General features: G+C 42.6%; 3 protein-coding genes and 1 pseudogene across 5 annotated transcripts in view; 1 reads left to right on the plus strand and 3 right to left on the minus strand.

The window, feature by feature from the left end:
• SYMPK (symplekin scaffold protein) overlaps positions 1 to 26,615 on the minus strand; it is a 278,017-nt gene that overhangs the window by 240,770 nt on the left and 10,632 nt on the right. The gene's annotated exons all lie outside the window — the stretch shown is intronic.
• The window catches only part of CCDC8 (coiled-coil domain containing 8), a 323,648-nt gene that overhangs the window by 78,512 nt on the left and 218,521 nt on the right, over positions 1 to 26,615 (minus strand). The window lies entirely within an intron of this gene.
• LOC126941665 (ATP-dependent Clp protease ATP-binding subunit clpX-like, mitochondrial) lies at positions 2,757 to 14,942 on the plus strand (annotated as a pseudogene).
• Positions 20,372 to 25,424, minus strand: IGFL3 (IGF like family member 3). 3 transcript variants are annotated; one of them, XM_050772341.1, is made up of 4 exons: positions 25,270 to 25,424; positions 24,911 to 24,964; positions 24,529 to 24,799; positions 20,372 to 20,604 (listed from the first exon to the last, which is right to left on the minus strand). In XM_050772341.1, the coding sequence occupies exons 1-4, from the start codon at positions 25,292 to 25,294 to the stop codon at positions 20,496 to 20,498; spliced, it is 459 nt and encodes a 152-aa protein (XP_050628298.1). In that variant the 5' UTR covers positions 25,295 to 25,424; the 3' UTR covers positions 20,372 to 20,495. The 3 variants fall into 3 exon arrangements, with proteins under 3 accessions (XP_050628298.1, XP_050628299.1, XP_050628300.1); XM_050772342.1 differs by having other exon boundaries at positions 20,507 to 20,604; positions 24,498 to 24,799; XM_050772343.1 differs by lacking the exon at positions 20,372 to 20,604 and adding an exon at positions 20,780 to 21,086 and having other exon boundaries at positions 24,498 to 24,799.

Raw genomic sequence — 26,615 nt, forward strand, 5'->3', positions numbered from 1 at the left:
CAAAAATTAAATATCTATGCCTGAATCAAACAAAATGTGTGTGGATCTGTATGCGGAAAAGTTCAAAAACTGGGACATAAAGATCTAAATCAATGGAGAGATATACTATAGCCATGGACTGGAAGACTCATTGTTAGATGTCAGTATTCTTCACCTTGATATGTACATTCAAAGCAAACCTAACAGCCTGGGAGGATTTTTTTTTGGGGGGGAGTCATATTGTAAAGCTGATTCTCAAATGTGTAAGGAAAGGCAAAAGAACTAGAATAGCCAAGACAATTTTTTTTTTTTTTTTTTTTTTTTTTTTGAGACGGAGTCTCGCTATGTCGCCCAGGGTGGAGTGCAGTGGCCGGATCTCAGCTCACTGCAAGCTCCGCCTCCCGGGTTTTTACGCCCTTCTCCTGCCTCAGCCTCCCGAGTAGCCGGGACTACAGGCGCCCACCACCTCGCCCGGCTAGTTTTTTGTATTTTTTAGTAGAGACGGGGTTTCACCGTGTTAGCCAGGATGGTCTCGAACTCCTGACCTCGTGATCCGCCCGTCTCGGCCTCCCAAAGTGCTGGGATTACAGGCTTGAGCCACCGCGCCCGGCCGCCAAGACAATTTTGTAAAAGAAGAACCAAGTTTAGGGACCTGATTCTGAGGCTTTTATAAAGGTGTAGTAATCAAGATGGTATCTTATTGGTGAATGGAAGAACATACAGATCGATGGAACGTAATGGAATATCCAGAAATAGACCCACACAAAAATGGCCAATTGAGTTTTCCTTTTTAATCAAAAGTAAGAAAATTTATTTTGCAGAGGGGTTGGTTTTAAAAAAATATTTAGATTGATTTTATTGGATAAGCAGTGTATGAATATATGTGTTCTATTCAAGTGAAAGTCTCCATTACCTCACCCCAATCAGTTTTTGTTTTGTTGTAATTTTGTTTTTTTATTTTTCTTTTTTTTTCTGTTTTTAAATTTTATTTTAAGTTCTTGGATACATGTGCAGGATGTGCAGGTTTGTTACATAGGTAAACATGTGCCATGGTGGTTTGCTGCACCTATCAACCCATCACCTAGTATTAAGCCCTTCATGCATTAGCTATTTATCCTGATGCTTTCCCTTCCTCTGCCCCCACTGACAGGCCCCAGTGTGTGCTATTCCCCTCTCTGTGTCCATATGTTCTAACTGTTCAGCTCCCACTTATGAGTGAGAACATGCAGTGTTTGGTTTTCTGTTCCTGTGTTAGTTTGCTGAGGATAATGGCTTCCAGCTTCATCTATGTCCCTGCAAAGGACATGATCTCATTCCTTTTTATGGCTGCATAGTATTCCATAGTGTATGTGTGCCGTGTTTTCTTTATCTAGTCTATCATTGATGGACATTTGGGCTGATTCCATGTCTTTGCTATTGTGAATAGTGCTGCAGTAAACATACGTGTGCATGTATCTTTTTAATAGAATAATTTATATTCCTTTGTGTTTATACCCAGTAATGGGAATGCTGGGTCAAATGGTACTTCTAGTTCTAGATCCTTGAGGAATTGCCACTGTTTTCCACAATTGTTGAACTAATTTACATTCCCACCAATAGTATAAAAGCATTCCTGTTTCTCCACAGCCTTGCCAGCAACCGTTGTTTCTTGACTTTTTAAATAATCACCATTTTGACTGGCATGATATGGCATCTTGTGATTTTGATTTGCATTTCTCTAATGATCAGTGATGTTGAGCTTTTTTTTCATATGTTTGTGTGTCACATAAATGTCTTCTTTTGAGAATTGTATGTTCATATCCTTTGCCTACTTTTTGATGGGTTTTTTTTTCTTGTAAATTTGTTTAAGTTCCTTGTAGATTCTGGATATTAGACCTTTGTCAGATGAATAGATTGCAAAAACATTCTCCCATTCTGTAGTTTGTCTGTTCACTCTGATGATAGTTTCTTTTGCTGTGCAGAAGGTCTTTAATTAGGTCCCATTTGTCAATTTTGCTTTTGTTGCAACTGCTTTTGGTGTTTTGGTCATGAAATCTTTTTCCATGCCTATGTCCTGAATGGTGTTGCCTAGATTTTCTTCTAGGGTTTTAATAGAAGTTTTTGGGTTTGGGGTTTTACATTTAAGTCTCTAATCCATCTTGAGTTAATTTTTGTGTAAGATGTAAGGAAGGGGTCCAGTTTCAATTTTATGCATATGGCTAGCCAGTTTTCCCAGCACCATTTATTAAATAGGGAATCCTTTCCCCATTTCTTGTTTGTGTCAGGTTTGTCAAAGATCAGATGGTTATAGATGTGTGGACTTATTTCTGAGATCTCTATTCTGTTCCATTGGTCTGTGTGTCTGTTTTGGTACCAGTACCATGTTGTAGCCTTGTAGTATAGTTTGAAGTCAGGTAGAGTTTATATAATGGTTTAGTCAGGATGGCAAAACCAGGTATCCAAAGGAGAAGGTACCTAACCATGCCTAGGAAGGAAAGGAGTTGTTTCGTAGAAGGGGTTGGGGTTTGAGAGATTAGCCGGACACGATCAGCAGGGAGAGCACGTGTGTTTTCATGAAGAAAGATGCCAAGATAGGTAACGGATGAGGAAGAAATTTGGGCTTTAGAGGGTGATACACGATATCCTTTTGAGAACAGATGTTGGAGGAGCAGGAGGGTGTCCTGTTGGGAAGATTTGTAGGATGGGCTATAAAGTAGAGGGTTGTCAAAATATTGAATAAGGTAAGAAGCAGATGGATGGAAAGAAAGTAAATCATGAGAAAGGGCTTGACTGAAGTAATGGGGGCTGTCCCTAAAGCCTTGTGGCAGTACAGCCCAGGTAAGTTGCTAGGACTGATGGGTGTCAGGGTCAGTCCAAGTGAAAGTAAAGAGAGGCTGGGATGAAGGGTGTAAAGGAATAGTAAAGAAAGCATGTTTGAGATCCAGAACAGAATAATGGGTTGTGGAGGGAGGTATTGAGGATAGGAGAGTATATGGGTTTGTCACCACGGGGTGGATAGGCAAGACAATTTGGTTGATAAGATGAAGATCTTGGACCAGCCTGTAAGACTTGTCCGGTTTTTGGACAGGTAGGACAGGAGAGTTGTAAGGAGAGTTTGTAGACTTTTAAGAGGCCATGTTGTAACAGGCTGGTGATAACAGGCTTTAACCTTTTTAAAGCCTGCTGTGGGATGGGATATTGGCATTGAGCAGGGTAAGGGTGATTAGGTTTTAATGGGATGATAAGGGGTGCATGATTGGTTGCCAAGGAGGGAGTAGAGGTATCCCGTACTTGTCGATTAAGGTAGGGAGATACAAGGGGAGGATGTGAAGGAGGCTTTGAACTGGGGAAAAGGGTGGCAGTGAGGTGTGGTTGTAGCCCAGGAATAGTCAGGGTAGCAGATAATTTTGTGAAAATGTCTTGACCTAATAAGGGAACTGGGCGGGTGCGGATAACTAAAAAGGAACGCATAAAAGAATGTTGTCCAAGTTGGCACCAGAGTGGGGGAGTTTTGAGGGGTCTAGCAGCCTGGCTGTCAATACCCACAACAGTTGTGGAGGTAAGGGAAACAGGCCCTTGGAAAGAAGGTAATGTGGAGTGGGTAGCCTCCATATTGATTAAGAAAGGGATGGACTTACCCTTCACTGTAAGAGTTACCCAAAGCTCTTGATGGTCCAGGAGGTTTCCACGGTGATCAGGCAGCATCAGTCTTCAACCACTAAGCTGAGAAGATCTGGGAAGGAGTCAGTCAGTCTTGGGTCAGAGTTTCAGGGGCTCTGGGAGTGGCTGCTGGGCAAGTTGGACAGTCCGATTTCCAGTGGGGTCCCACACAGATGGGACACAGCTTAGGAGGAATCCCAGGCTGCAGGCATTCCCTGGCCCAGTGGCCAGATTTCCAGCACTTGAAGCAAGATCCTGGGGGAGGAGGTCCTGGAGGAATGCCTGACCGCTGCAATTTAGGTGTTTCAAAGTTCTTGTGTGCTGGAGATGTAGCTGGGCTTTCTCTCACAGTGGAGGCAAGTAATTGCAACTCAGAAATACATTGCCACTTGGCTGCCTCTTTTTTTTATTATTGTACACCTTGAAGGCGAGGTTAATTAAGTCCTGTTGTGGGGTTTGAGGGCTGGAATCTAATTTGTGGAGCTTTTTCTAATGTCGGGAGTGGATTGGGTAATAAAATGCATATTGAGAATAAGACGGCCTTCTGGCCCCTCTGGGTCTAAGGCAGTAAAGCATCTAAGGGTTGTTGCCAAATGGGCCATGAACTGGGCTGGATTTTTATATTTGGTAAAAAAGAGCCTAAATGCTAACTGATTTGGGAATGGTCTGATAGAGAAAAAGGAGCATTAATCTTGACTGTTCCTTTAGCTCCAGCCACCTCTTTAAGAGGAAATTGTTGGGCAGGTGGGGGAGGGCTAGTTATGGTATGAAACTGTAAGCCAGACCAGGTATGAAAAGGGCAGGTGAAAGAAGGATTATAGGGCTGGGGAGCGGAGGCTGAGGAAGAATTGGGACCTGCCTTGGCCTGGCGAGGAGCAGCCTGGGGAGGAGGGGAGAGGTCAGATGAGTCTGTAGAAAAGGAGGATTCAAAGAACTCAGAACTTGAGGTGGAAACTGAAGGAACAGACAGGAGAGAAGGAAGAAAGATTTGGGATGAGTCACATTGGGAGCAGAGACTAGGGAGGGACCAATGTGTAAAAGAATGCCTGGATGTCAGGCACCTGAGACCGTTTGCCCATTTTTCAACAAAAATTATTTAGGTCTTGTAGAATGGAGAAATCAAAAATGCCATTTTCTGGCCATTTAGAGCCATTATCAAGGTTGTATTGGGGCCAAGCAATGTTGCAGAAGAAAATAAAATGCTTAGGTTTTAGATCAGGTGAGAATTGAAGAGGGTTTAAGTTCTTGAGAACACAGGCTAAAGGAGAAGAAGGAGGAATGGAGGGTGAATGTTTGCCCATAGTGAAGGATGCAAGCCCAGAGAAAAGAGACGGTAGAGACATGGAGGAGGTGGGGTGGTACTTGCCACCCAGGGGAGGTGGTACTTGCCACCAAGGTGAGGGATCAAGGCAGGCATTCCCACAGTGATCAGACACCTCTGAAATGTGGGTTAATAATCAGGCAAGCATCCCCACAGTGATTAAACACCATGGGAAGACTGTCTTCCTGAATGCGTGACCAGCGCCGGAGTTTTGAGTTTATGGATAAAAGATGTGTCCTTTGTCTCTACCAGAAAGGGAAAGGAACTAAAATTAAGGAAAGGGGAGATTGAAGGGTGGAGGGATAGCAAGAGAGATTGGAGAAGATAGTGAAAAGACGACTTACCTGATTTGAAATTGGTGAGATGTTCCTTGGGCTGGTTGGTCTGAGGACCCAAGGTGGTAGGTGGATCTCCTCATGGAGTGAGGGTGAGGACAGGGGACTGATCTCCTGAAGGGTCTTCAGCACCAAATGTCACATGCGTCCATGTGAAGAGACCACCAAACAGGCTTTGTGTGAGCAATAAAGCTTTTTAATCACCTGGTTATGGGCAGGCTGAGCCTGAAAAGAGAGTCAGCAAAGGGTGGTGGGATTATCATTAGTTCTTATAGGTTTGGAATAGGCAATGGAGTTAGGAGCAATTTTTTGTGGGCAGGGGGTGGATCTTACAAAGTACATTCTCAAGGGTGGGGAGAATATTACAAAATACCTTCTTAATGGCAGGGGAGAATATTACAAATTACCTTCCCAAGGATGAGGAGAGTGTATCATACAAAGTATGATTCATAAGGGTGGGGAATATCACAAAGTACATTATCGCAAGGGCAGGGAGGGTATATTGTCACAAAGTCAGTTGATCAGTTAGGGTGGGGCAAGAACAAATCATAATGGTGGAATATCATCAGTTAAGGCAGGAATTGGCTATTGTCACTTCTTTTGTGGATCTTCAGTTGCTTCAGGCCATCTGAATGTATACCTGCGGGTCACAGGAGATATGATGGCTTAGCTTGGGCTCACAGGCCTGACACTAATACCTGTAAGTTTCTGTTTTTCATCTGAGCTGCATAACAAAGGTCACAGGACATGCTCGAGTGATCCTAGATTGTAGCCATCTAGGCACCACAGCAAAGGACATAAGTTTGGGCAAGACTCCTTTAGCAAAAGCTAGATAACAGCCGTAGGGGCCACAGAGCAAGAGACATATATAAACCTGAGTTATGAGCCTGTCACTGTTTGATAAACTGCCTTTGTTCTTCTTCTTTACATTCACTTTTATGCCACTCAGAAGAAGGTATATAAGCAAGACCCTGTCTTTGTTCAGGGCCCAGTTTTTGGACATTAAGTCTGCTGGGTCTGAATGCACTCAATAAAGATCCTCCAATATTTCACCCTGAGGTCTCTCTGATCCTCCTGGTTTCTGCAACAACACAATCACTCACTGCTTTTTTTGGCTGGGGATGGGAGCTCCCCTTGCCCCCTGTGGCTCTCCAGGATTGGTTTTAGGATACATCAAAAACTGTAATGTTACACTTTCATATTCTCATTGCTTATTTCATATCAGTGGCTGAAATTTTCCCAAATAGTTTAGTATACAGTAAAAGTGGCAATGTAGAGTTTACTTAATGGACTTAAGTTATAATTAGGAACTACTTTTATTTACAGAGAATCCATAAAATATAACTTTTTTCCTATTTTATCCTTAGGCTATGCAAAAAGTTGTTCAACCTTTACTGTAGGTGTTTAAGCATGCAAATACAGTTTATAGTGGAGATACCTTCTGACAAGAAGTAAACACCCAGAAGTGATTTTGGTCTTCATTAGAACTCATTATTATTTGTCTGTTTTCCAAGATGATATGATATACCATGTTCACTTACATTTTAAACTTCTGTTTATATATGTAATTCAAATAACAATTATTTTACTTCTACAATTAATGTTTCACTCTGTATTTAAATTTCCTGTAAGAAAGACTCCTTGATTTAATAATGAGGAGCTTTATTATTTTTTTTAAATATGGTGACATGTTTCTGTATAATTGTGTGCAATTTTTTTACCTCCAGCAACATAAATACTGAGTCATTTATTCTTTATTGCTCATGCCCCAGGGTAGTTGTTGAGTTATCTTACATGATGTAAATACTGTCTTTTGCAGTACTTCATACTCTTCGTTTGTTTTGTTATAGCCAGAACATTATAAAATCCAGTTCTTAGATCAGACATATGTTGAAAGTAACCTTTTTCCACTTGAATTGTTAAATTGTTTACTCTAGGGTCTTTACTCCTATAACTTGCAGTGCTATTCTTTGTTTCAGCACATTGGATGTCACCTCTATATCAGTTGGTCCTGTCCCAATAGTGGCAGAATGATATCAAAAAGTGAAGGTCTCAGTGTAATATGAAGTCTTCAGTTTTTTTTTTTTTTTTTTTTTTTTTGGTTTTTTTTTTTTTTGAGATGGAGTCTTGCGCTGTCGCCCAGGCTGGAGTGCAGTGGTGCGATCTCGGCTCACTGCAAGCTCCGCCACCCAGGTTCATGCCATTCCCCTGACTCAGCCTCCTGAGTAGCTGGGACTGCAGGCACCCACCACCATGCCCGGCTAATTTTTTGTATTTTTAGTAGAGACGGGGTTTCACCGTGTTAGCCAGGATGGTCTCGATCTCCTGACCTTGTGATCCGCCCGTCTCGGCCTCCCAAAGTGTTGGGATTACAGGCGTGAGCCACCGCGCCCGGCCGAAGCCTTCAGTTTTTAAAAGTAGTATGTATATCTGTTGGATATTCTGGTGGTAGTCTCAAAAGGATGACCTGATAACCTCACAGGCATCTTTAGTTAATGGGACAACACTGAGAAGTATTCATGTGGCAATAAAAAGGAATAGAAGAGTTAAGCAATGAACCACCCACACTGCTCTGTGAGCATAATGGATGTGATCACACCCACATTGCCAAGTGTCTCTGCCAAAACATATGGAAATACATCTTTCTTCTAGCATTCATGCCTCATTAATGGCTGTGACTCTTTCACAGTCATGGTGTCCGTGTATAAGATGCAAATGGCTATGATCAGATGAGTGACATCTTCATTGAGAAGCTCAACAGGTATTGTTATGAGCATAGATACCAATCAGGTTTACTGCCAGCCCTCTAGCTGAGACTGGTGTTAACATGTGTATCTAATCCTAGATGATCAATTGAGCCACCGACTAACACAAAAACAAGTTTTGCTATTAGAAAAATCTATTAATAGAAACCCAAACCTCACCATTATGAAGTATATCCTTGTAACAAACCTGTAAATGTACACTCCAAGTCTGTACAAATAAAAAATAAAAATAAAAAATATTACATATGATGAAGCAGTGAAACATAAAACTTTGTTACATGGAACTTTTCCTGTTGCATTCAAAACTGCTTCATTAAATAGTCCTCCAGAATAGACTCTACGACTTTCAAAGCTAGGAGAAATTGGAGTGACCAGTTTATTCTTTTATGAAGATTTATCCCTGAGATGCTGAGCGTCTATGTGTCAGAAGCTCCCATCTAACTTTCAAAAGGCAGTTTAATTTCCAATAATACTAATTCAACAAAACTGAGAGTTTACATTAAGCAATCTAACTAATAGGCAAGTATTCTTTGTTGTGCTTCACATTTATTTTGGAGGTCCAAGATCTGCAATTATGACAAAAACCACCAACACCACCACCTGAGGGTACATTCTGTTTGGCCTTAAATAATTATAGTGGCCCCCACCCCATGTCAGCAATTGGTTTCAGAGTGAACTAGTGACCCTGTTTTTCCAATGAGAAAGGAAAAAAGCTATGGGGCTTCTAGGAAGGTCCCTCCTTCCTAAGAAAAAGACTGAGAATCTCTTTGGATCTCTGGACATTGCTGTGTTTGGATGTGATACCAAAACTGTTGCATCCGTGTGCCAGGAGCCTGGAGGTGAAACCAGTACAGTCACGACCACAAAGCCGAGATGAACACAAGCTGGGACCTTGAGGACATGGATGAGCAGCTGAATCAAGCAGCCCTGAAAGTTGTTTGACCTTAGAACTTCCAAATATATTAGAGAACAGATTTTCTGATAGCTTAAGCCTGGGGAGCAGGAGTGGGAGTAGACAGCCTGTCACTGTGATTGTTGCCAATGGCTGAAAGTGATTTGGAAGAATCATCACATTCTGGATGTAATGTAATGTTTTGGTTTGGTTTTTACAAATCTGCTATCAAATTGATGATGTGGCTCATACTTAGTGATGGTGTCAAGGAAATACAGTACATTAGAGCTGCTGCTCAGAATGGAAAGGTACATTTTAGGGAAGAGGTCAATTCCTTCAAAACACTTGTAAGTTTGTTTTAATACTAATTGAAATACAAATGGAATTTTCTTGGAAAAAAGAAAAAATCCATTAATAAATTGAGAGAGAATTTCTTTTTGGGTGCACCCATAGGAGAAAAATCCCCATTGCATTCCATCTTTTCATCAGGGCAGCAATAAATATCGTGACTAAAACACAGCAGTCATAGAGTGTGTGAAATACATCTGAGATGAGACCCAGACTGCTGGTCAACACATCATAGAATGATTCTACAGAGGCAAAAAGCATTCCGTCCTCTCTTAGAGGGAGATGAAAAGACATTGGTAGACAAAATGAAGACCTAGCACTCACTACCACTCCTCCAGACAGAATGTGTTCTGCACTTTCCTGGTATGCCGTTTTGTTCAGACTGTTGTTGGATGTATTCAACAATTTCCAAAGCACTAACAAAAATGGGAAAGGATCAATTGTGGGGACATTTGGAAACTTCCATTTTGACTGAACAAATGGATTCCATGTAATCCAGGATTACGACAAAGAAGATAAGCATTGTGGAAGGCATAAAGAGAGAAAACCAAGATTTATCTTTAATGTCCGTTGTCACAGGAAAGATAATGACCCATGGGCACAAGAGAAGCGGGAAATAAGATGGGATAAAGCTTGAAGACTTTTGGCTCCACTGATGTCTATAGAGAGCTTTCTGGGAGCTGTATGAAAACCAACTTTACACCACAGAGCCAAGACTAGCAATAATATTCCATGCTTGTTATCTGCCATGCCTAAGAAGGCAATGGTTGTGTAAAGCATGTAAGTTAGAGCCCTGGACTATCCTAATTAAATAGGATGTTCAGCCGTTTTTGCCTTGAGATCATCACTGTCAAAAAGCAGCAACAAATAGATGACAGCAATAATGAAGAAAGCAGTCCCCTGTATTGAAGTTCTGCTCTGTGTTACAAAAAGAGCTTGGTTTATGGCTGTATTTCTCAGAGATGAGAGACAAAATACACAGACAAAATATACAGACAATGGCCAGACCACATATAAAAACAGAACTCTGACTCATGCCCTACAGCTACCTGCCTAGGAAATCAACCCACTTTTCTACAATAAATAGCCCAGGAAGCCACTTGCTGTAAGTCACACTTGTAGGAAGTCAGACTATCTCTAGTAACAATCCAGGAAACTATACAATAACTCCAGTAACAGTCAGCTCCAAATGGCCAGGACTTGATTAATAACTGACAGCTTCCCAAATTTTTGTTCCTGTTTCTAACTTAGGAGCAACCTAGGAAAGCCAAATATGTACCCTAAACCAATCACATAGGATGCCGTACATGTAGTTAGCTATCCTCAGCTTCCCCATGCCAACAGCCTCGAATCAGGGAACATGTGAAAAAAAGGATGATACCTTTTCCACTGTAAAGCTTTCCTACTGCTCGGCTGGCCTTTGAGTCTCTCCCAAAATGGAAGTGATGGTGGCTGACTTATTTGTTGTAGAATAGATGGCCTTTGCTTTCTCATCTGGTTAGTCTTTATTTTCACAGAAGTTATTGGTGAGCTCCATTTATTAAAGTCATGGGTGCTGATATGGTTTGGCTCTGTTTCCCCACCCAAATCTTACCTTGAATTACCACACGTGTTAGGGAGGGATCTGATGGGAGGTGATTGGATCATGGGGGCAGTTTCCCTCATGCTTTTCTCGTGATAGTGAGTGAGTTCTCACGAGATCTGATGGTTAAAAAGTGTGGCACTTTCTCCCTCTCTCTCGCCTGCCACCATGTAAGATATGCCTTGGTTCCCCTTCATCTTCTGCCATGATTGTAAATTTCCAGAGACCTTCCCAGCCAAGCAGAACTGTGAGCCAATTAAACCTCTTTTCTTTATAAATTACCCAGCCTCAGGCAGCTCTTCATAGCACTGTGAAAACTGACTAATACAAGTGCTTTTTGAATATGCAGATTCCTGGACTCCCCACAGATTTACAGAATCAAAATCCCTGGGAGTGAGGCCCAGGAATTTGCATTTTCATCCATAGCGCTAGTGGCTCTCATGCATACTAATAGTGAGGACCAGTGTCCTAGAATATTTGGTGATTGTCTTTCTTTGGCTTTTGTATCACAACTATGTTATGTGTATGAAATACCTAACTATCTCCACTTGTGTGTTTCAAAAGGTCCTTTTGCCTACAGGAGCAGGCTAAATCTCGTGACATTCCCCACATTCAATCCTCACCCAGAATTCCTGAGCTCTGGGGAAGGTGCCATCTCCAGCCTGGTTTGCAAGCCAGAAACACAGGCTCTCTCTTACAGGGAAAATGAAAATACATTTTCAAAATGTGAATAACCCCCAAAATGTCAGGTAAGGCACATAAAACGAAAATCGGGCAGCTTCAGTAGAGAACACAAGACAAAATGAAATGCGACAAATCACTGGAAACGTTGAGGGAAGTAGCAGTTCTGGGTCAGGGGAGGCAGAAACAGCTACAACTTGGGAGCTGTGGCCAATGTGTTCTCTGAGAGGTAGCTATGCAGACCCAAGCTGTCAATCAACCCCAGAAACCTCTGAGGGGGTGAGTCTGGTAATGCAGCCTGACTCTGGTGACTCAGCCTGAGTGGGAGCAGTTTCACTCCCCAACTCTCTGTGTAATCTAATCTTGTGTTTGCAGCCAATACCTAGCCAATACAGAAAATTAATATCTGGGAGGAGGCCAGCAGCTCTTGACATGCAAAGTTCAGATTATTTTCAAGCTTCAAGAAGGGAACCAGCAACAGGGATGAATGAATGAGTAGAGCCACTCACCAGCAAAAAGTGTTGGAATTTTTTCTAGGTCACTCCAGCTCCTCATTGCAGTGTTGCTGTAGAGAACTGATGTCCCCAGTTCTGCCCATCTCAGGTATACTCCAGGAGGCTCCCTGGCTGACAGCTTCCTTTCTCTGCCACCTGTGTGAAGGAGCTGCCACTCTCTGTTCTCAAGTCTTGGTGACTGAGGATGGGTCCATTTTTCCTTTTGTTGATGTTGTAAGTGGGACTGGTAATTCTATTTTTGGATTGTTCATTTCCCAATCTTTTAAGACATACCAAAGGATTTTCTCTGTGAGTGTGAGCTTACAGAAAAGAGCTCTCATTGTCTTTCTGGCAACAACACCAGATAATATTGATAATGCGTTGCTGGCAATATCTACCTGTGGTTTTCTGTAAAAAGTGCTATGAGTTTGAGGACATTTACGTAATAGTCTGGGAAATCCTAGATTTTAGTAATTAAAAAAATACATCATGAGGCGGGGTTGGGTGTCTACTCTGGTGAGTAGAGGGCTGTGGGGCACAGAAGCGCGAAGGCCTGGCTGCAGGGCAGGTGAACTCTGCACGGGGTCTGGGGCCCGCGGAAGGGTTCGGAACCGAGTCAGCGAGCCTTGCGAGCAGGATTCGCACCGCTGAGACCCGGGGGTCCTCGGGGCGAAGCCCTGGCCTAGGCCCCGCGGAAATGCCCAGCTGCGGTGCTTGTACTTCACCTCCTCACTCGCCTCCGCGCAGGGAGGTATTTCTGGTGGTCGCATTCATATATCAGTTTTAGGAAGACTTGGGACATTTGAAACTCAGATTCTGCGAAGAGCTCCTCTTAGATCTTTTACAGAAACACCAGCATACTTTGCCTCAAAAGATGGGATAAGTAAAGATGGTTCTGGAAATGGAAATAAGAAATCAGCAAGTGAGGGAAGTAGTAAGAAATCAGGCCCTGGGAATTCTGGGAAAGGCGGAAACCAGCTGCGCTATCCTAAATGTGGCGAGTGGTGCACACATATAGAGACCTTTGTGTCATCCACCCGTTTTGTCAAGTATGAAAAATGTCATCATTTTTTTGTTGTGCTATCTGAAGCAGACTCAAAGAAAAGCATAATTAAAGAAACTGCATCAGCAGCAGAAGCTGTAAAATTGGCATTCCAACAGAAACCACCACCTCCCCCTGAGAAGATTTATAACTACCTCGACAAGTATGTTGTTGGCCAGTCATTTGCTAAGAAGGTGCTTTCAGTTGCTGTGTACAATCATTATAAGAGAATACATAATAATATCCCAGCTAATCTGAGACAGCAAGCAGAGGTTGAGAAGCAGACATCATTAACACCAAGAGAGTTAGAAGTAAGAAGACGGGAGGATGAGTACAGATTTACAAAATTACTTCAGATTGCTGGAATGAGCCCACATGGTAATGCTTTAGGAGCATCAATGCAGCAACAGGTAAATCAACAGATACCTCAGGAAAAATGAGGAGGTGAAGTATTGGATTCTTCTCATGATGACAGAAAACTTGAAAAAAGTAATATTTTGCTACTTGGACCAACTGGGTCAGGTAAAACTCTGCTGGCACAAACCCTAGCTGAATGCCTTGATGTCCGTTTTGCTGTCTGTGACTGTACAACTATGACTCAGGCTGGATACGTAGGTGAGGATATTGAATCTGTGATTGCCAAACTACTCCAAGATGCCAATTACAGTGTGGAAAAAGCACAACAAGGAATTGATAAAGTCGATAAGATTGGCAGTGTGCCAGGCGTTCATCAGTTATGAAATGTAGGTGGAGAAGGCGTTCAGCAAGGCTTATTAAAACTACTAGAAGGCACAATAGTCAATGTTCCAGAAAAGAATTCCCGAAAGCTCCATGGAGAAACAGTACAAGTTGATATAACAAACATCCTGTTTGTTGCATCTGGTGCTTTCAGTGGTTTAGACAGAATCATCAGCAGGAGGAAAAATGAAAAGTATCTTGGATTTGGAACACCATCTAATCTGGGAAAGGGCAGAAGGGCTACAGCTGCTGCAGACCTTGCTAATAAAGTGGGGAATCAAATACTCACGAAGACATTGAAGAAAAAGATCGGTTATTGCGTCATGTGGAAGCCAGAGGTCTGATTGAGTTTGGCATGATTCCTGAGTTTGTGGGACAGTTGCCTGTGGTGGTTCCATTGCATAGCCTAGATGAGAAAACACTTGTACAAGTACTAACTGAGCCACGAAATGCTGTTATTTCTCAGTACCAGGCCTTATTCAGCATGGATAAGTGTGAACTGAATGTTACTGAGGATGCTTTGAAAGCTATAGCCAGATTGGCACTAGAATGAAAAACAGGTGCACAAGGCCTTCGGTCCATAATGGAAAAACTGTTACAAGAACCAATGTTTGAAGTCCCTAATTCTGATATCGTACGTGTGGAGGTTGACAAAGAAGTAGTAGAAGGAAAAAAGGAACCAGGATACATCCGGGCTCCAACGAAAGAATACTCTGAAGAGGAGTATGACTCTGGAGTTGAAGAAGAAGGCTGGCCCCGCCAAGCAGATGCTGCAAATAGCTAAACTGTCATATTGCTGTCCTGTATATACAGCTTTTCCTTCTTTTGTTTAGGATCATAACTGTCTCTACAGTCTGATATTAAAGGCATTGGATCTATCTTGGATATCATACATGGTCAGAGAAGCCTTTAGGATAAGAATCAGATCATGTATATTATTGTAACATCACATTGATTTTACAGAGGATGTTATGTGGACTTTAATGACACAGTGTTTAGAGATAAAATGTACTTTATTTTGATTCAGTTTTTTAAAAAAACTATGCTTTAACAAAATTCTTAGGAATTCTTTTAAGCAATGCAGGTATTGCAATAACTGTAGATGTTACAATGATGTTACTCCACAAATGGGAAAATAAATTCTTTAAAATTGAATATTGAGGAAAAAAAAATACATCGCTTTGCCTCTAGCAAATAAGAACAATGTCTCTTTGCTGATTCAGCTATACTGAATCTTTCCAAAGCATTTGCTTCAGTTAAAGCAAGTTTCAATTAGTATTATTCTAATTAGAACAATTTTTAAATTTTTACAGATGAGGTTTCATTATGTTGCACAGGCTGGTCTCAAACTTCTGGCCTCAGGGAATCCTCCTACCTCAGCCTCCCGGGTTGTGGGGATTACATGTGCATGCCACCGAAATGGGCCAATTAGTATTTTTTTAATGGACAAATTATAATTGTGTGCATTTATCTGATACAGTGTGATGCTCTAATTCATGTAACGGAGTTCTGGGAAAGGTGTACCAACCCACAGTGGTACCTGTGTGGAAAGATTAAATCAAGCTAATTAACATGCCAATTACCTTGCTTATATTTTTAGTTTTAATAGAGCCAGTAAATCTTTTCACACTCGAATTTAACTTATATTAAATTATTTATATTATATAACTTACACAAATTAAATTAATTAACTTGTTTATCTTACATTAAATTAGGCAATTATAATAACTAGTAAAAATTTTATATACTGGTTTGGCATAAACTTAATTAGTTGGAGTAAAAGTAGGCAAGGATTCGATTTTAAAATGAAGCCTTAAAATCTTGAGCTTTATTTGGACTATTTTTTTCTCGTTATGTAAGGTACTTTATTATTTATTTGAAAAGTAAGTTTAAGCTTTAATTGAGCTAAGCTTATTCAGTAAGTTTTTTCAATATACCTGGAGAATAAAGGTTAATTGAGGCTGCAGTTAGGAAGTTTTCTCTCTTTTTAAATTTTTATATTTTGTAGATATGAGGTGTCGCTGTGTTGCCCAGGCTGGTCTTGAACTCTTGGCCTCAAGTGATCATTTTACTTTTGTCTCTCAAAGTGCTAGGATTACAGGTGTGAGTCATTGCAGTAGGCCAAGAAGAATTCTCTTAAAAGTCATTTTTAAAAATCTGATTGAATTGGTAGTTTTCAATCCCTTCTTTTTTGTTGTTTTGTTGTTGTTGTTTGTTTGCTTGATTTTTTTAGAGACAGAGTTTGTGCTGTCACCCAGGCAAAAGTGCAGTGGTATAACCATAGCTCACTGCAGCCTCAAACTCCTGGGCCCAAGGGATCCTCCCACCTCAGCCTCTCCAGTAGCTGGGACTACATGCATGTGCCATCATGCCTGGCTAGTGTGTGTGTATATATATATATATTTATATAATCGTAGAGACAAGATTCTCACTCTGTTGCTCAGGCTGGTCTCAAACTCAGGGCTCAAGTGATTCTCCATCCCTGGCCTCCCAAAGTGCTGGGATTACGGGCATGCGCCATTGTGCCCGACCCCAGTCCCTTCTGTTACCAACTTTAGGTTTATGAATGTGTCCTATTCAGCTATGTGACACACACACACACACACACACACACACACACACACACACCCCCTGTATAGTTTCCAGGTTGTTTTTGTTTTAATAGAGATGGAGTCTCATTATATTGCCCAGGCTGGCCTGGAACTTTTGGGCTCGAGTGATTCTCCCGCCTCAGCCTCCTGAGTAGCTGGGACTACAGGCATGAGCCACAGCACTTGGCTTTCCAGGTATCACATTGACACTAGGAGGTCTCCTATCTTCCTTGAGTGGCATAGCCCGGGAAGTTACACCACGCTGTTGTTCTCTCACATGGGCAGATTTCTGCAGTCAAGAAAATTAGATCTTCACAGGGACATAGGCAGTGCAAAAATTCTACCACTGATGGACACTGACAATTCCTGCTGCTGGCGTTGGTCCTGAGGTCCAGTTTAGCTCCTAGAACTTCATCTGTCTCCTTATGCCTGTCATTCTCCTGTTAGCAGATTCACCACCCACATCAAACTTCTAACTTTTGCTATCTCCATCCTGGAGCTTGTAATCCCAAGCAAGATTTGTTTTAAAAATGTTTGCATTTTGGGCCAGGCGCGGTGGCTTATGCCTGTAATCCCAGCACTTTGGGAGGCTGAGGCAGGTGGATCACCTGAAGTCACGAGTTCAAGACCAGACTGACTAACATGGTGAAACCCTGTCTCTACTAAAAGTACAAAAATGAGTGGGGTGTGGTGGTGGGTGTCTGTAACCCCAGCTACTTGGGAGGCTGAGGCAGGAGAATCACTTGAACCTGTGAGGTAGAGGTTGCAGTGAGCCGAGATCGCGCCACTGCACTCCAGCCTGGGTGACAAGAATGAAACTCTGTCTCAAAAAAAAAAAATTTTTTTTCATTTCTAGTCGAGATTTAAAACATTCAGTTTGTGTGGGAGAATTGTGTTACCTTTGATTTTTTGTGGTTTCCTAATTCTGCCTTTAAACAAACACTGTATTATCTAAGAAGCAGAGGCATGTGTAAACATCTTCGTGCATAAGTATTGCATAAGACCTAAAATTAAGGCCCGACATTATATACGTCCTTGATAGCTGGGGACATTGGGAGGGCCTTACAAGTCTGAACCACAAAGTTTCTCCCTCACGCTGCTCCTGTGGATAAGGTCTCTTAGCCAAACAACCCTCCCTATCAAGGAGACCGGTTATAGTTCTTGTTTATTCCTGAATAGCTGGTTTCAGTTCCCTGCCAGACCCTGAAATCACTCAAGCAGCCCAGTCACATTCATTCTGTGAATCCATTCATTCTTTTTTTTTTTTTTTTTTTTTTTGGAGATGGAATCTCATTCTGTCGCCAGGTTGGAGTGCACTGGCACGATCTCGGCTCACTGCAGCCTCCACCTCCCAGATTCAAGTGATTCTTCTGCCTCAGCCTCCCAAGTAGCTGGGACTACGGGCACGTGCCACCATGCCCAGCTATTTTTTTTGTATTTTTAGTAGAGACGGGGTTTCACCACATTGGCCAGGATGGCCTCCATCTCTTGACCTTGTGATCCACCCGCCTCGGCCTCCCAAAGTGCTGAGATCACAGGTGTGCGTCACCGTACCCGGACTACCATCCATTCATTTTTAAAATGAATCTTGCTTGGGACTACAGGCCCCAGAATGGAGATAACACTTCCTCCTGCAGGAACCAGGGACCACCTCACTCTCTTGACACTACAGAGCCTGCCTTCCGTAGCCCCTGCTTGTTGGGTGCTCCCAAATGCAACGTTTGTGGCCATTCTTAGCATGCAGTGTCCTCCCTCAGGCTGTGAGCATAGGTGGGGCTAATAATCTATTGTTGATTTCATCCACCCAGAATTAACGTCCTGTGTTTTGCCATCCCCACAGCCCTAGGGTGGGAATCCTTTTCTTATAAACGAGGTAAACAGGAGGCAATTAAAACAATAAAAAAATTTAAAGGAAAGTTTAGTGTTCATAAATGTGTTTAACATTAAACCACCGATAGTCTAGAAGCAGCCTTTGAAACTTCTGTAATTTGGAAGTTCTGTAATTTGGAATAGACTTTGGAGCAGCCTTTTACACCCTGGAAACAGCCTTTTAAACTTCTGTAATTTGGAAGTTCTGTAGTTTGGAAGTTCTGTAATTTGGAATAGACTTTGGAGATGAATCATAATGGCTGAATAGATGCAGGTAGGTGTCCTCCACAGAGAAAACCAGAATAGCAAGTAGATACTCACATTTCAAACAAATGGTCTAGGAGAGAATGCTGGGGTTCACCAGAGAAGAGATGGAAAGCATCAGAAGTAAGCAGAGGGTCCGAGGCAGCTTGCCCGCCTGGGATTGACCGAGCTGGAAGAGACTCCTGGATGTGGGGGGGCAATAAGAGGGACAGCCCCTGGGCTCCACACTCCCAAACGGGCTTTTATAGTCTTGGCTATGGGAGAAACACCGGACTCACTAGGGCCTCAGGCCTGACATACGAAGCTGCCTAAAGATGTTGCTCCAGAAAGGGAACCCACACGCACTCCCACAGGCATCTGAACCCTAGGCAGCCTCAGATGGGCACCATTTTGAGCCCAGACGTCAGGTATCTACGGACAGCTGCTGCCACTGTGCTGCTGCAAGAAGGCGGAAGGGAGACCAGGCACTCCCACGCACCCCTGGGAGGGTCACTGCCGCCCTGCCGAAGGCTGCAGTTGAGACTTAGACGTGAGCAGACTGCATTCCCCATAGCTTCTTGCCCATGCTGCTTGCGTGGGAGGGACCTCAGCCTCTGTGGTTGCAGGCCCAAGGTGCAGTTTTCATAGTTGAAGTTCAGGCTGTGCCCCACCCTTGGCCTCAGTTAGAGTTGACTTGGCTGCAGCTGTGGCCCGGTTTAGGAGGGACAGGGAGTCCAGGCTCTCCTATACATACTCAGGATAATACTCAACACCCTGCTGTGGGATGATGCTTTTCTAGGAGGGGTCTCTGTCTTGCCTGGTCACAAGCCCACAGCTGGCACCATTTTAAGTGTTTAACACTTGGCTGTGCCCCGCCCTCCAGGTGAGTTTGAGGTGATGTGTTCCACACCCTGCTGGGAGAGGAACAGGGTAGACCAAGCTCTCTTACCAAACAGGGTAGTCCAAGCTCTCCAGGGTACACCATACACAGGACAATGACCACTGCAGTGCTACAAGTGACTGTGGGACTGGGGACAAGCCTGCCAACTGATCGCATCTTCTTATAACACCAATATGGAGGGCTTGAGTCCCAGTGAGCTGCTCCCCCACTGCTACTGCTATCTCCCATGCCACACCAGCTGTCCAGGGGCCTGAGAACCTGCCCACACACCGGGATCATCGCTCCCACTGCTAGCTTCTAAGCCAGACATCTGGAGGCCCAAGAATCAGCCCCTAGAACCCACTAACTCGAGCCAGGGTATGCGGCTCTGGGGCCTAAAAACAGTCACTCTCATCCCACTGCTGCCACTACTGGGGCCAAAGACTGGCTCAGTTGACATCCAAGTTTCCAGTTAAACTTTACTACAACCTCAACTAATAGCTGTAGCTTAAGCCACTGAGGAAATCACAGATACCACTGACCCCGAATACTGCCAAAGAAGTCATACAAAGACCACTCTACTGCAGGTCAACCGGGATAATTTCCCTAACCCCTTCATGAGACTTGTGACAGGGGTACTCAAAATACCTGTAGCGCTCAATTGCTCACCAGTGGGTGGGGTGGGGTGGGGGGTGGAGCATGCTGGCAAGGGGATACAGGAGCCAGGGCAGGCGTGTTTTGGGCACTGGCAGGAGCACAACTCTGTACTCGCCCTGCAGCAGCATCTGGGGGATGCTCACAACCCATGAAACCTCAGAGGGAGTGTTGCAGTCAGCGCTCTTTTGGCTCTGCCATCCACAAATGGCTTAGGTGTTTAACAGCTCGTTGTGACAGCCCTGTGTATCCTGAGCTCCTGCTCAGTGTCCAGGAAGAATCAGGTTGCATGAACGAATTGAAGATAGTAAATGTGGGGAATTTTATTGCCAATGAAGGTGGTCTCAGTGGAAAGGGGAGCTGGAAAGGGGATGAAACAGGAAGGTATATTTCCCCCGAAGTCTGGCCGTCCCCAGCTGGGCTCCTCTCCAAAGCTATGCCATCAAGCCATCCCTCTGAAGTCAAGTTGCTTCTCTCTGAAGTTCATCTGTAGTCTCCGATGTCCAGCTGCTTCTCCTCTTCTTCCCTTCTCTGCTCTCTGCCAGTGGAGCCTGGGGATTTTATGGGTACAGGACAGGGGCAGGGGTGACGGGGCAGGCCAGGAGTGGTTTTGAAAAAGGCAACATTTGAGCAAGAAAACAGGGATGTAAAGTTCCCCCCATGGGCCGTGGTTCCAGCCTTGAGGGTGGGTCTCTTACCAGGGACCCTGCCCTTTTGTGCCTAGAATTTTCCTGCCTCCTGTTCCTATCACAGTGCCCCAAATCAAAGTGTCTTAACAACGTACATCCTCAGGAAAAAATTATCCCCTACAAAAGCAATTTTAACAAACTGGAACAAGTGACTTGGCTGCTACACCCAATGTGTAGATATCAACAGAAGGACACAGTCACCATGAAAAAGCAGGAAGATATGACACCACATGAAAGATCATAACAATTGTCCAGCAGTAGATCCCAATAACAAAGAATTCCTCAAAATGCCAGATAAAAAATTAAAAATATGGATCTTAAAGAAAATGTGATGCAATAGAAATCTGAAAACCAACACAAAAAAATCAGAAATTCAGTTTGGAATATGAATGAGAAATTTACCAAGAAGATACAGATATCATAAACTTCTATAATTTGGCTATTGCACAGCATGATGCATATAGTAAAAGAAAATGTATATTTCAAAATTATTAAGAGAGTACATTTCAAGTGTTCTTACCACAGAAAAATGTCAAATATTGAAGGTAATAGATATGTTAATTTCCTTGAGTTTAATTATTCCACCTTGAATTCATCAATCATGCTGCATCCCATAAACACAACTATAATTTGTCAATTTAAAATAAAAAATTAAAAAAATAAACTTAAGAGGTTTATTTTTACGCTTTTTAAAATTCACATCCAATTTATAGCCCTTTTAAAATATATTTACATTTCAAGATACACATTTGATGGAACATGTACATTTGTCAGTGCTTAGAAAGTTCCAGTCCTATAGTCCCAAAAAAAGACAAAAAAAGAAAAAGAAAAAAAAAAAGTTAGCCAGATGTGGTGGCATGTGCCATGTGCATGTAGTGCCAGCTACTTAGGAGACTGAGGTAGGAGGATCATTTGAGCCCAGGAGGTTGAGGCTGCAGTGAGCTGAGATCATGCCACTGCACTCCAGCTTAGATGACAAAGTGAGATCCTGTCTTGAAAAAAAAAATAATAAATAAGAAGAAAAGAAAATTTCTAAGATTTTCCTACCATCTGCTCACTCCAACACTCACAGCCTGAGCATCTTCCCAAGATGCATCTCAACAACTCACTGAGATGAGTATTATTTCCTCTCAACTGTGAAGAAAGAAAAATTGAGGAATTATGAGACAAAGACAAGGAGAAGAGAGGAAAGATTTCAGAATTAGCCAGACATAAAACAACAGTGTCTCAGGTGATGACTATCTAGGGTTGGTGTCACGTGGGTAGTAAAAAGAATTCACCAAGACAGTTGTAGGTAAAGAAAGGCAGATTTCTTAAGCAAAAGTAGAAAAATATGTTGCAAGAAAGCAAAGGCAAAACAGCAAGTGGGGAGCTGACTGCAAAGAGACAAAGGCTTGCTGGGGATTTTATAGGATGGTGCTTGTGCTGGAGGGAGCTACTTACAGTACTGATAATGGCAAGGTTACGGTGAGCTGATTTGCATTTTTCTTTTTTTAAATGAAATTTAGGCCAGGCGTGGTGGCTCAAGCCTGTAATCCCAGCACTTTGGGAGGCTGAGATGGGCGGATCACGAGGTCAGGAGATCGAGACCATCCTGGCTAACATGGTGAAACCCCATCTCTACTAAAAAATACACAACACTAGCTGGGCGAGGTGGCGGGTGCCTGTGGTCCCAGCTACTCGGGAGGCTGAGGCAGGAGAATGGTGTGAACCCGGGAGGCGGAGCTTGCAGTGAGCTGAGATCCGGCCACTGCACTCCAGCCTGGGCGACAGAGCGAGACTCTGTCTCAAAAAAAAAAAAAAAAAAAAAAAAAAAAAGAAATTTAACTTGGCTTTTACTGCATTTTTAAAATGTAAAAATGTAAAAACAAACACAACATAGTATTTCAATGCTGTACCTTTATGCAAATGACTTCATCTATCTTTTTAAAACTTGCTGTGATATAGCTAATGCTAAAACTGACACAGCTTCACTTTCTTCTTTTTCTCTATACTGAAAGCTGCAGAAATACACCTTTAATTCCAAGGCAATTTGGTTGAAGCCCTCAAAATAAAAAGTATACATCCACTTCCACTGCCCTGACTTTCCCCACATTGTTAATTCTGATTCTCTGTGCCATGTTAGTAGATTAGGCAGGCTATATATAATTTGTACAAAACATCTTTAGCCAGGGTAAGGCTTTAGAAACTATCTTAAAAAGAAACTTGTCAAAATATTTTTGATATTTAGGACAAATACTAAATATTATAATTTTCTCCCAGCACATCTGTTTACACAGCCCAATTAGCTGGGTGACCTGTTAAAGATCGGCTTATGGAATGAATAGGTGAAGTCATTTCCTGAGCCAAAAGATACAGATAATAAATGTTAATAATAGCAGCAGACTGAAAAATTCCTTTTTGTTGTTTTCTGTAGTCAACGGTTTTAGCAAAAGAACTTTAGAAAATGACAGATTTTTTTGGTAAAGTTAATGCCTGAAAAGAGTTTAATAAAGAACATCCAAGGCCTGATCGCTATTTTTCTGAGTGTAACTTTTAGTTACTTTCCATAAGTTACGTTCAGTTACCGTCAGACATCTTACTGATGCATGGAAAAATGCCCCAGAAACCTACTATGGTTTACATACATTTTACATTACATGTATTACCTCTTAAAACCCCCAACAGAATAAAGTCTTAGCAAACACAAATTTTAATTTCTGAACACTCTTCCAGTAAGATTGTAAAGGTGGGAGGAAGGGGAGGAAGGATTTGTTTTTTGTTTTCCTAGTCTACTTGATTAAAATTTAATCTTCCAAGGGTTTGTTTAGCTCACTATCCAGGCTGCTAGTGTTATGATGAACATTATTACTTCTTTCCAGGGTCAAAAAATGACATTTGAAAGTAACGTAAATGCTATGACATGATTTTCCCAAGCATGACCTCATCTTGAAACATTAGAATATTTAAGAATTCTAAAGATTGGTATACCACCACTGCACCAGATTTTTTAATTATTCCAACAGCTACAGGAATTTTTTATAGTTTTTTAATTTTATGAAATTAAAGCTGAAGAAAATAACTGATTTAGAAACCATAATAAAAGGAGAAGTACTTAGCCAGAGATATCAGTTCTTCCTGAAAAAGGATAGGTTACCTCCTTTCATTGCAGTTTTTGTCAAGGTATCTTAACTGATTTCAGGTAGAATTAAAAATTCAACTTAAAAATAGAAACAAACAAAAGGACTACTTAAACTGACATTAACTAATAAAAATATGCTCAAATTTACTGACAGAATCATGGGCACTTCATACAATATTTAGACTCTACCAGTTGTAAGTAAAATAAGGAAAAAATTACAATTACAAAGCCAGTCTTTTCCCTTGGGGAAACCAAAATCCACTTTTGACCAATTGTTCCCTGCTTATACATATACTGTATATTATTATAAGCTTCTTCAGAGAAGCAAAGCATCTTTGTCTTCCCGACACTGGATTATTTAGCATGGTAGTTTTTTACATCAGGAAGGCAACTGCATGACTTGCATTTTTCTACCAGCTGAGGATCTGGTGATAGCTGGGTGCAAGAAGGTTGTGGTTATTTATACAGGAGGGCTATTTGTCCTGGACCATGAAGAAAGGCAGACTTATAGCTTATCTGCTTCTTCTTTTTGCTTTCCCCTGCTCCCACCAGGTTGACTCTTTTGCCCTTATTAGAACTCCACAAACAGGAGTTCCTCTTCAAGCCCTCTGTATCCCTCATCCCTCCCTCATACCTTTAGTTAAGAGCGAGGTAGGGGCCTTTACCCGATACAGCTCCGGGAGATGGGAGATGAGTGACACTGAGACTTCGTACCCAGAACCTTCAGCTTCACAAGAAACTTCTGCTGGGGGCCAAAGGACTCGGGACAGCAGAGCTCAAAGCAGGGCCAGAAGGTGCAGTTGGAGCCACAGCGACGGGTCTGCTCTAAGGACAAGATGGCATCATCGTAACAGCACTGCTCCAAAGGGTTGTAGATCTTGTTCCCACACCTGGGCACCGGCTGGCACAGCCATGGTCCTGAGTCAACAGGAGCATCTGGGGGCAGATATTGATGGTGTGCATCCAAGGAAGAACAGATACTCAATTCCCGGTCTCTCTTCCCAACGTCACCTCTTCCCTTTTCATTCTTCCCTGTCCTGTCCTTACCGGTAGTTCCTTGTGAACACTGGGAGAGGAAGACTGTTATCCCCCAAACAAGAACTAAGGGAGAAAGAAAAAAGGTTGAACATGGAGCTGAGAATGTGACAAGTACGGAAACAAACAAACAAACAAACAAAAACAGGGGTTAGGGTGGTTTAAAGGTGGAGATTATCACTTGGGGCTAAATCTGTATGGGATCCTGTCCAGGCAGGCTCTGAGCAGCACGCTCGTCACGCTTTGAGATAACTAGGAGGGAACAGGAGGCTGTAATAATGTTAGGGATAAAGGGGAATGAATTGGGTTGAGGTTTGGGAGCTGCACTGGGGATGGGATGAGACGATATTTGGATTTGGGGTCCTACTTACCCAAGATGCAGCATCGTGGCATCATGCTTCCAAAGAGGCTCTCAGAGAACTAAAGGAGAGGGGTAAAAGGCTGGAACTTACGGATGCAGGCTAAATGGGCTTGTCTGTTACCCTGGTAAGTTTACTGATTGGACGGTTGCTGATCGTGCCACCTGCAGTCTCCCAAGCACACTCCTTGAAAGTAACTGAAGTCTCCCAAGCACATTCCTTAGTTTCTGTAAGGAGGAGACTGGGTGGCGTAAGGGACCAGAGAGCCGAATATTGCAGACTGACTAATTGCATTCTCTGTATACTGTTCCCAGACCTCAGGGTGAATGAACGTAGGTTGGTCCTACTCCAAGTTAGGCTTCTAAGAGTTTTCGAGCTCTGGCATTGATGAGGAGAGAGTGCCCAACTAAGCTCCAATCAGAGAGAATACTTCAGCCACTTCCCCATCTGGTTTCACATCCTTCCCTTCCTAATGCTTGTTTCTTCTAAATTCCCCAAGCATGATGTCTCTGGAAATGTCAAGGGGATCCTTTCTGAAGCCACTTTGTTTTTTGCCCTGGAGTCATTAGAGTTGTCACCTGCCCTAGCAGATGAGCCATGGCTCTGGAAACTTCAATAAGGGGGGTGGGGGTGGAGAATAGCAATGGCCCAAATCTCCTAGTGTGCTTGGTGCAAGGATTCAGAGACCTCCAGCATCTTAGTTACATGGTCAGGGAAAGTACTAAACACCTGCTTTTCATAATCATACTATATTAGTGGCCAATGATATGTGATGTAGTACTTAGATATGTGTAGTACTTAGGCGTGCAGAGGGAAGGGAAGGGCAGGGCAAACTGAGGCCTGCCAGGCAAGTGCCAGCTAAGGAAGGGCTTGGACAAGTTCAAATAATCCCAAAGCTGTGGAAAGGACCTCAGCCTTCATGGGTGTGTGATGATTCCATCAGAAAATGTCTAAGGATTGGCCAGACTTTCCATCCTCCACTTGCTGGCACAGCATAGGGACGAGTTCATCCAGCCTGTACGATAGCCTTTGAAATGGTTCTCCTTTTCTGAGCTTCGTTCTTAGCTTCCTGTACATGTGCTGAGGTGTGGGGTGTGGTTTGGATGCACAAGGCTGCTTTTCCCTACCCCGGAACCTAAGAAGGCCAACAATGTGAAGATTCCTAGTGAGCCCAGGCTATCAGCTTGTTTACTACCAAATGTTAAAAAGAAACGTTCGAGTTTGATTAGGTAAATTACAAAGGACAAATAATAATATCTTTAATATACAATTATCATTCTTCTTCCAGATGAAACTTCAGCTTGACTATTGGGCATTGGGAAGTTAATGTGTACTTAACTTTTCATCTTACAGAAGTG

This window comes from Macaca thibetana, chromosome 19, assembly GCF_024542745.1.
Source record: "Macaca thibetana thibetana isolate TM-01 chromosome 19, ASM2454274v1, whole genome shotgun sequence".
In the NCBI taxonomy this organism is placed as follows: domain Eukaryota; kingdom Metazoa; phylum Chordata; class Mammalia; order Primates; family Cercopithecidae; genus Macaca; species Macaca thibetana.

Coding starts and splice junctions, on each gene's coding strand:
- IGFL3 (XM_050772341.1), bottom strand. CDS start 25,294: ATGATGCCACGATGCTGCATCTTGG. Junction 24,965..25,269: donor GCCACGATGCTGCATCTTGG/GTAAGTAGGACC, acceptor TTTCTCCCTTAG/TTCTTGTTTGGGGGATAACA. Junction 24,800..24,910: donor GTGTTCACAAGGAACTACCG/GTAAGGACAGGA, acceptor ATCTGCCCCCAG/ATGCTCCTGTTGACTCAGGA.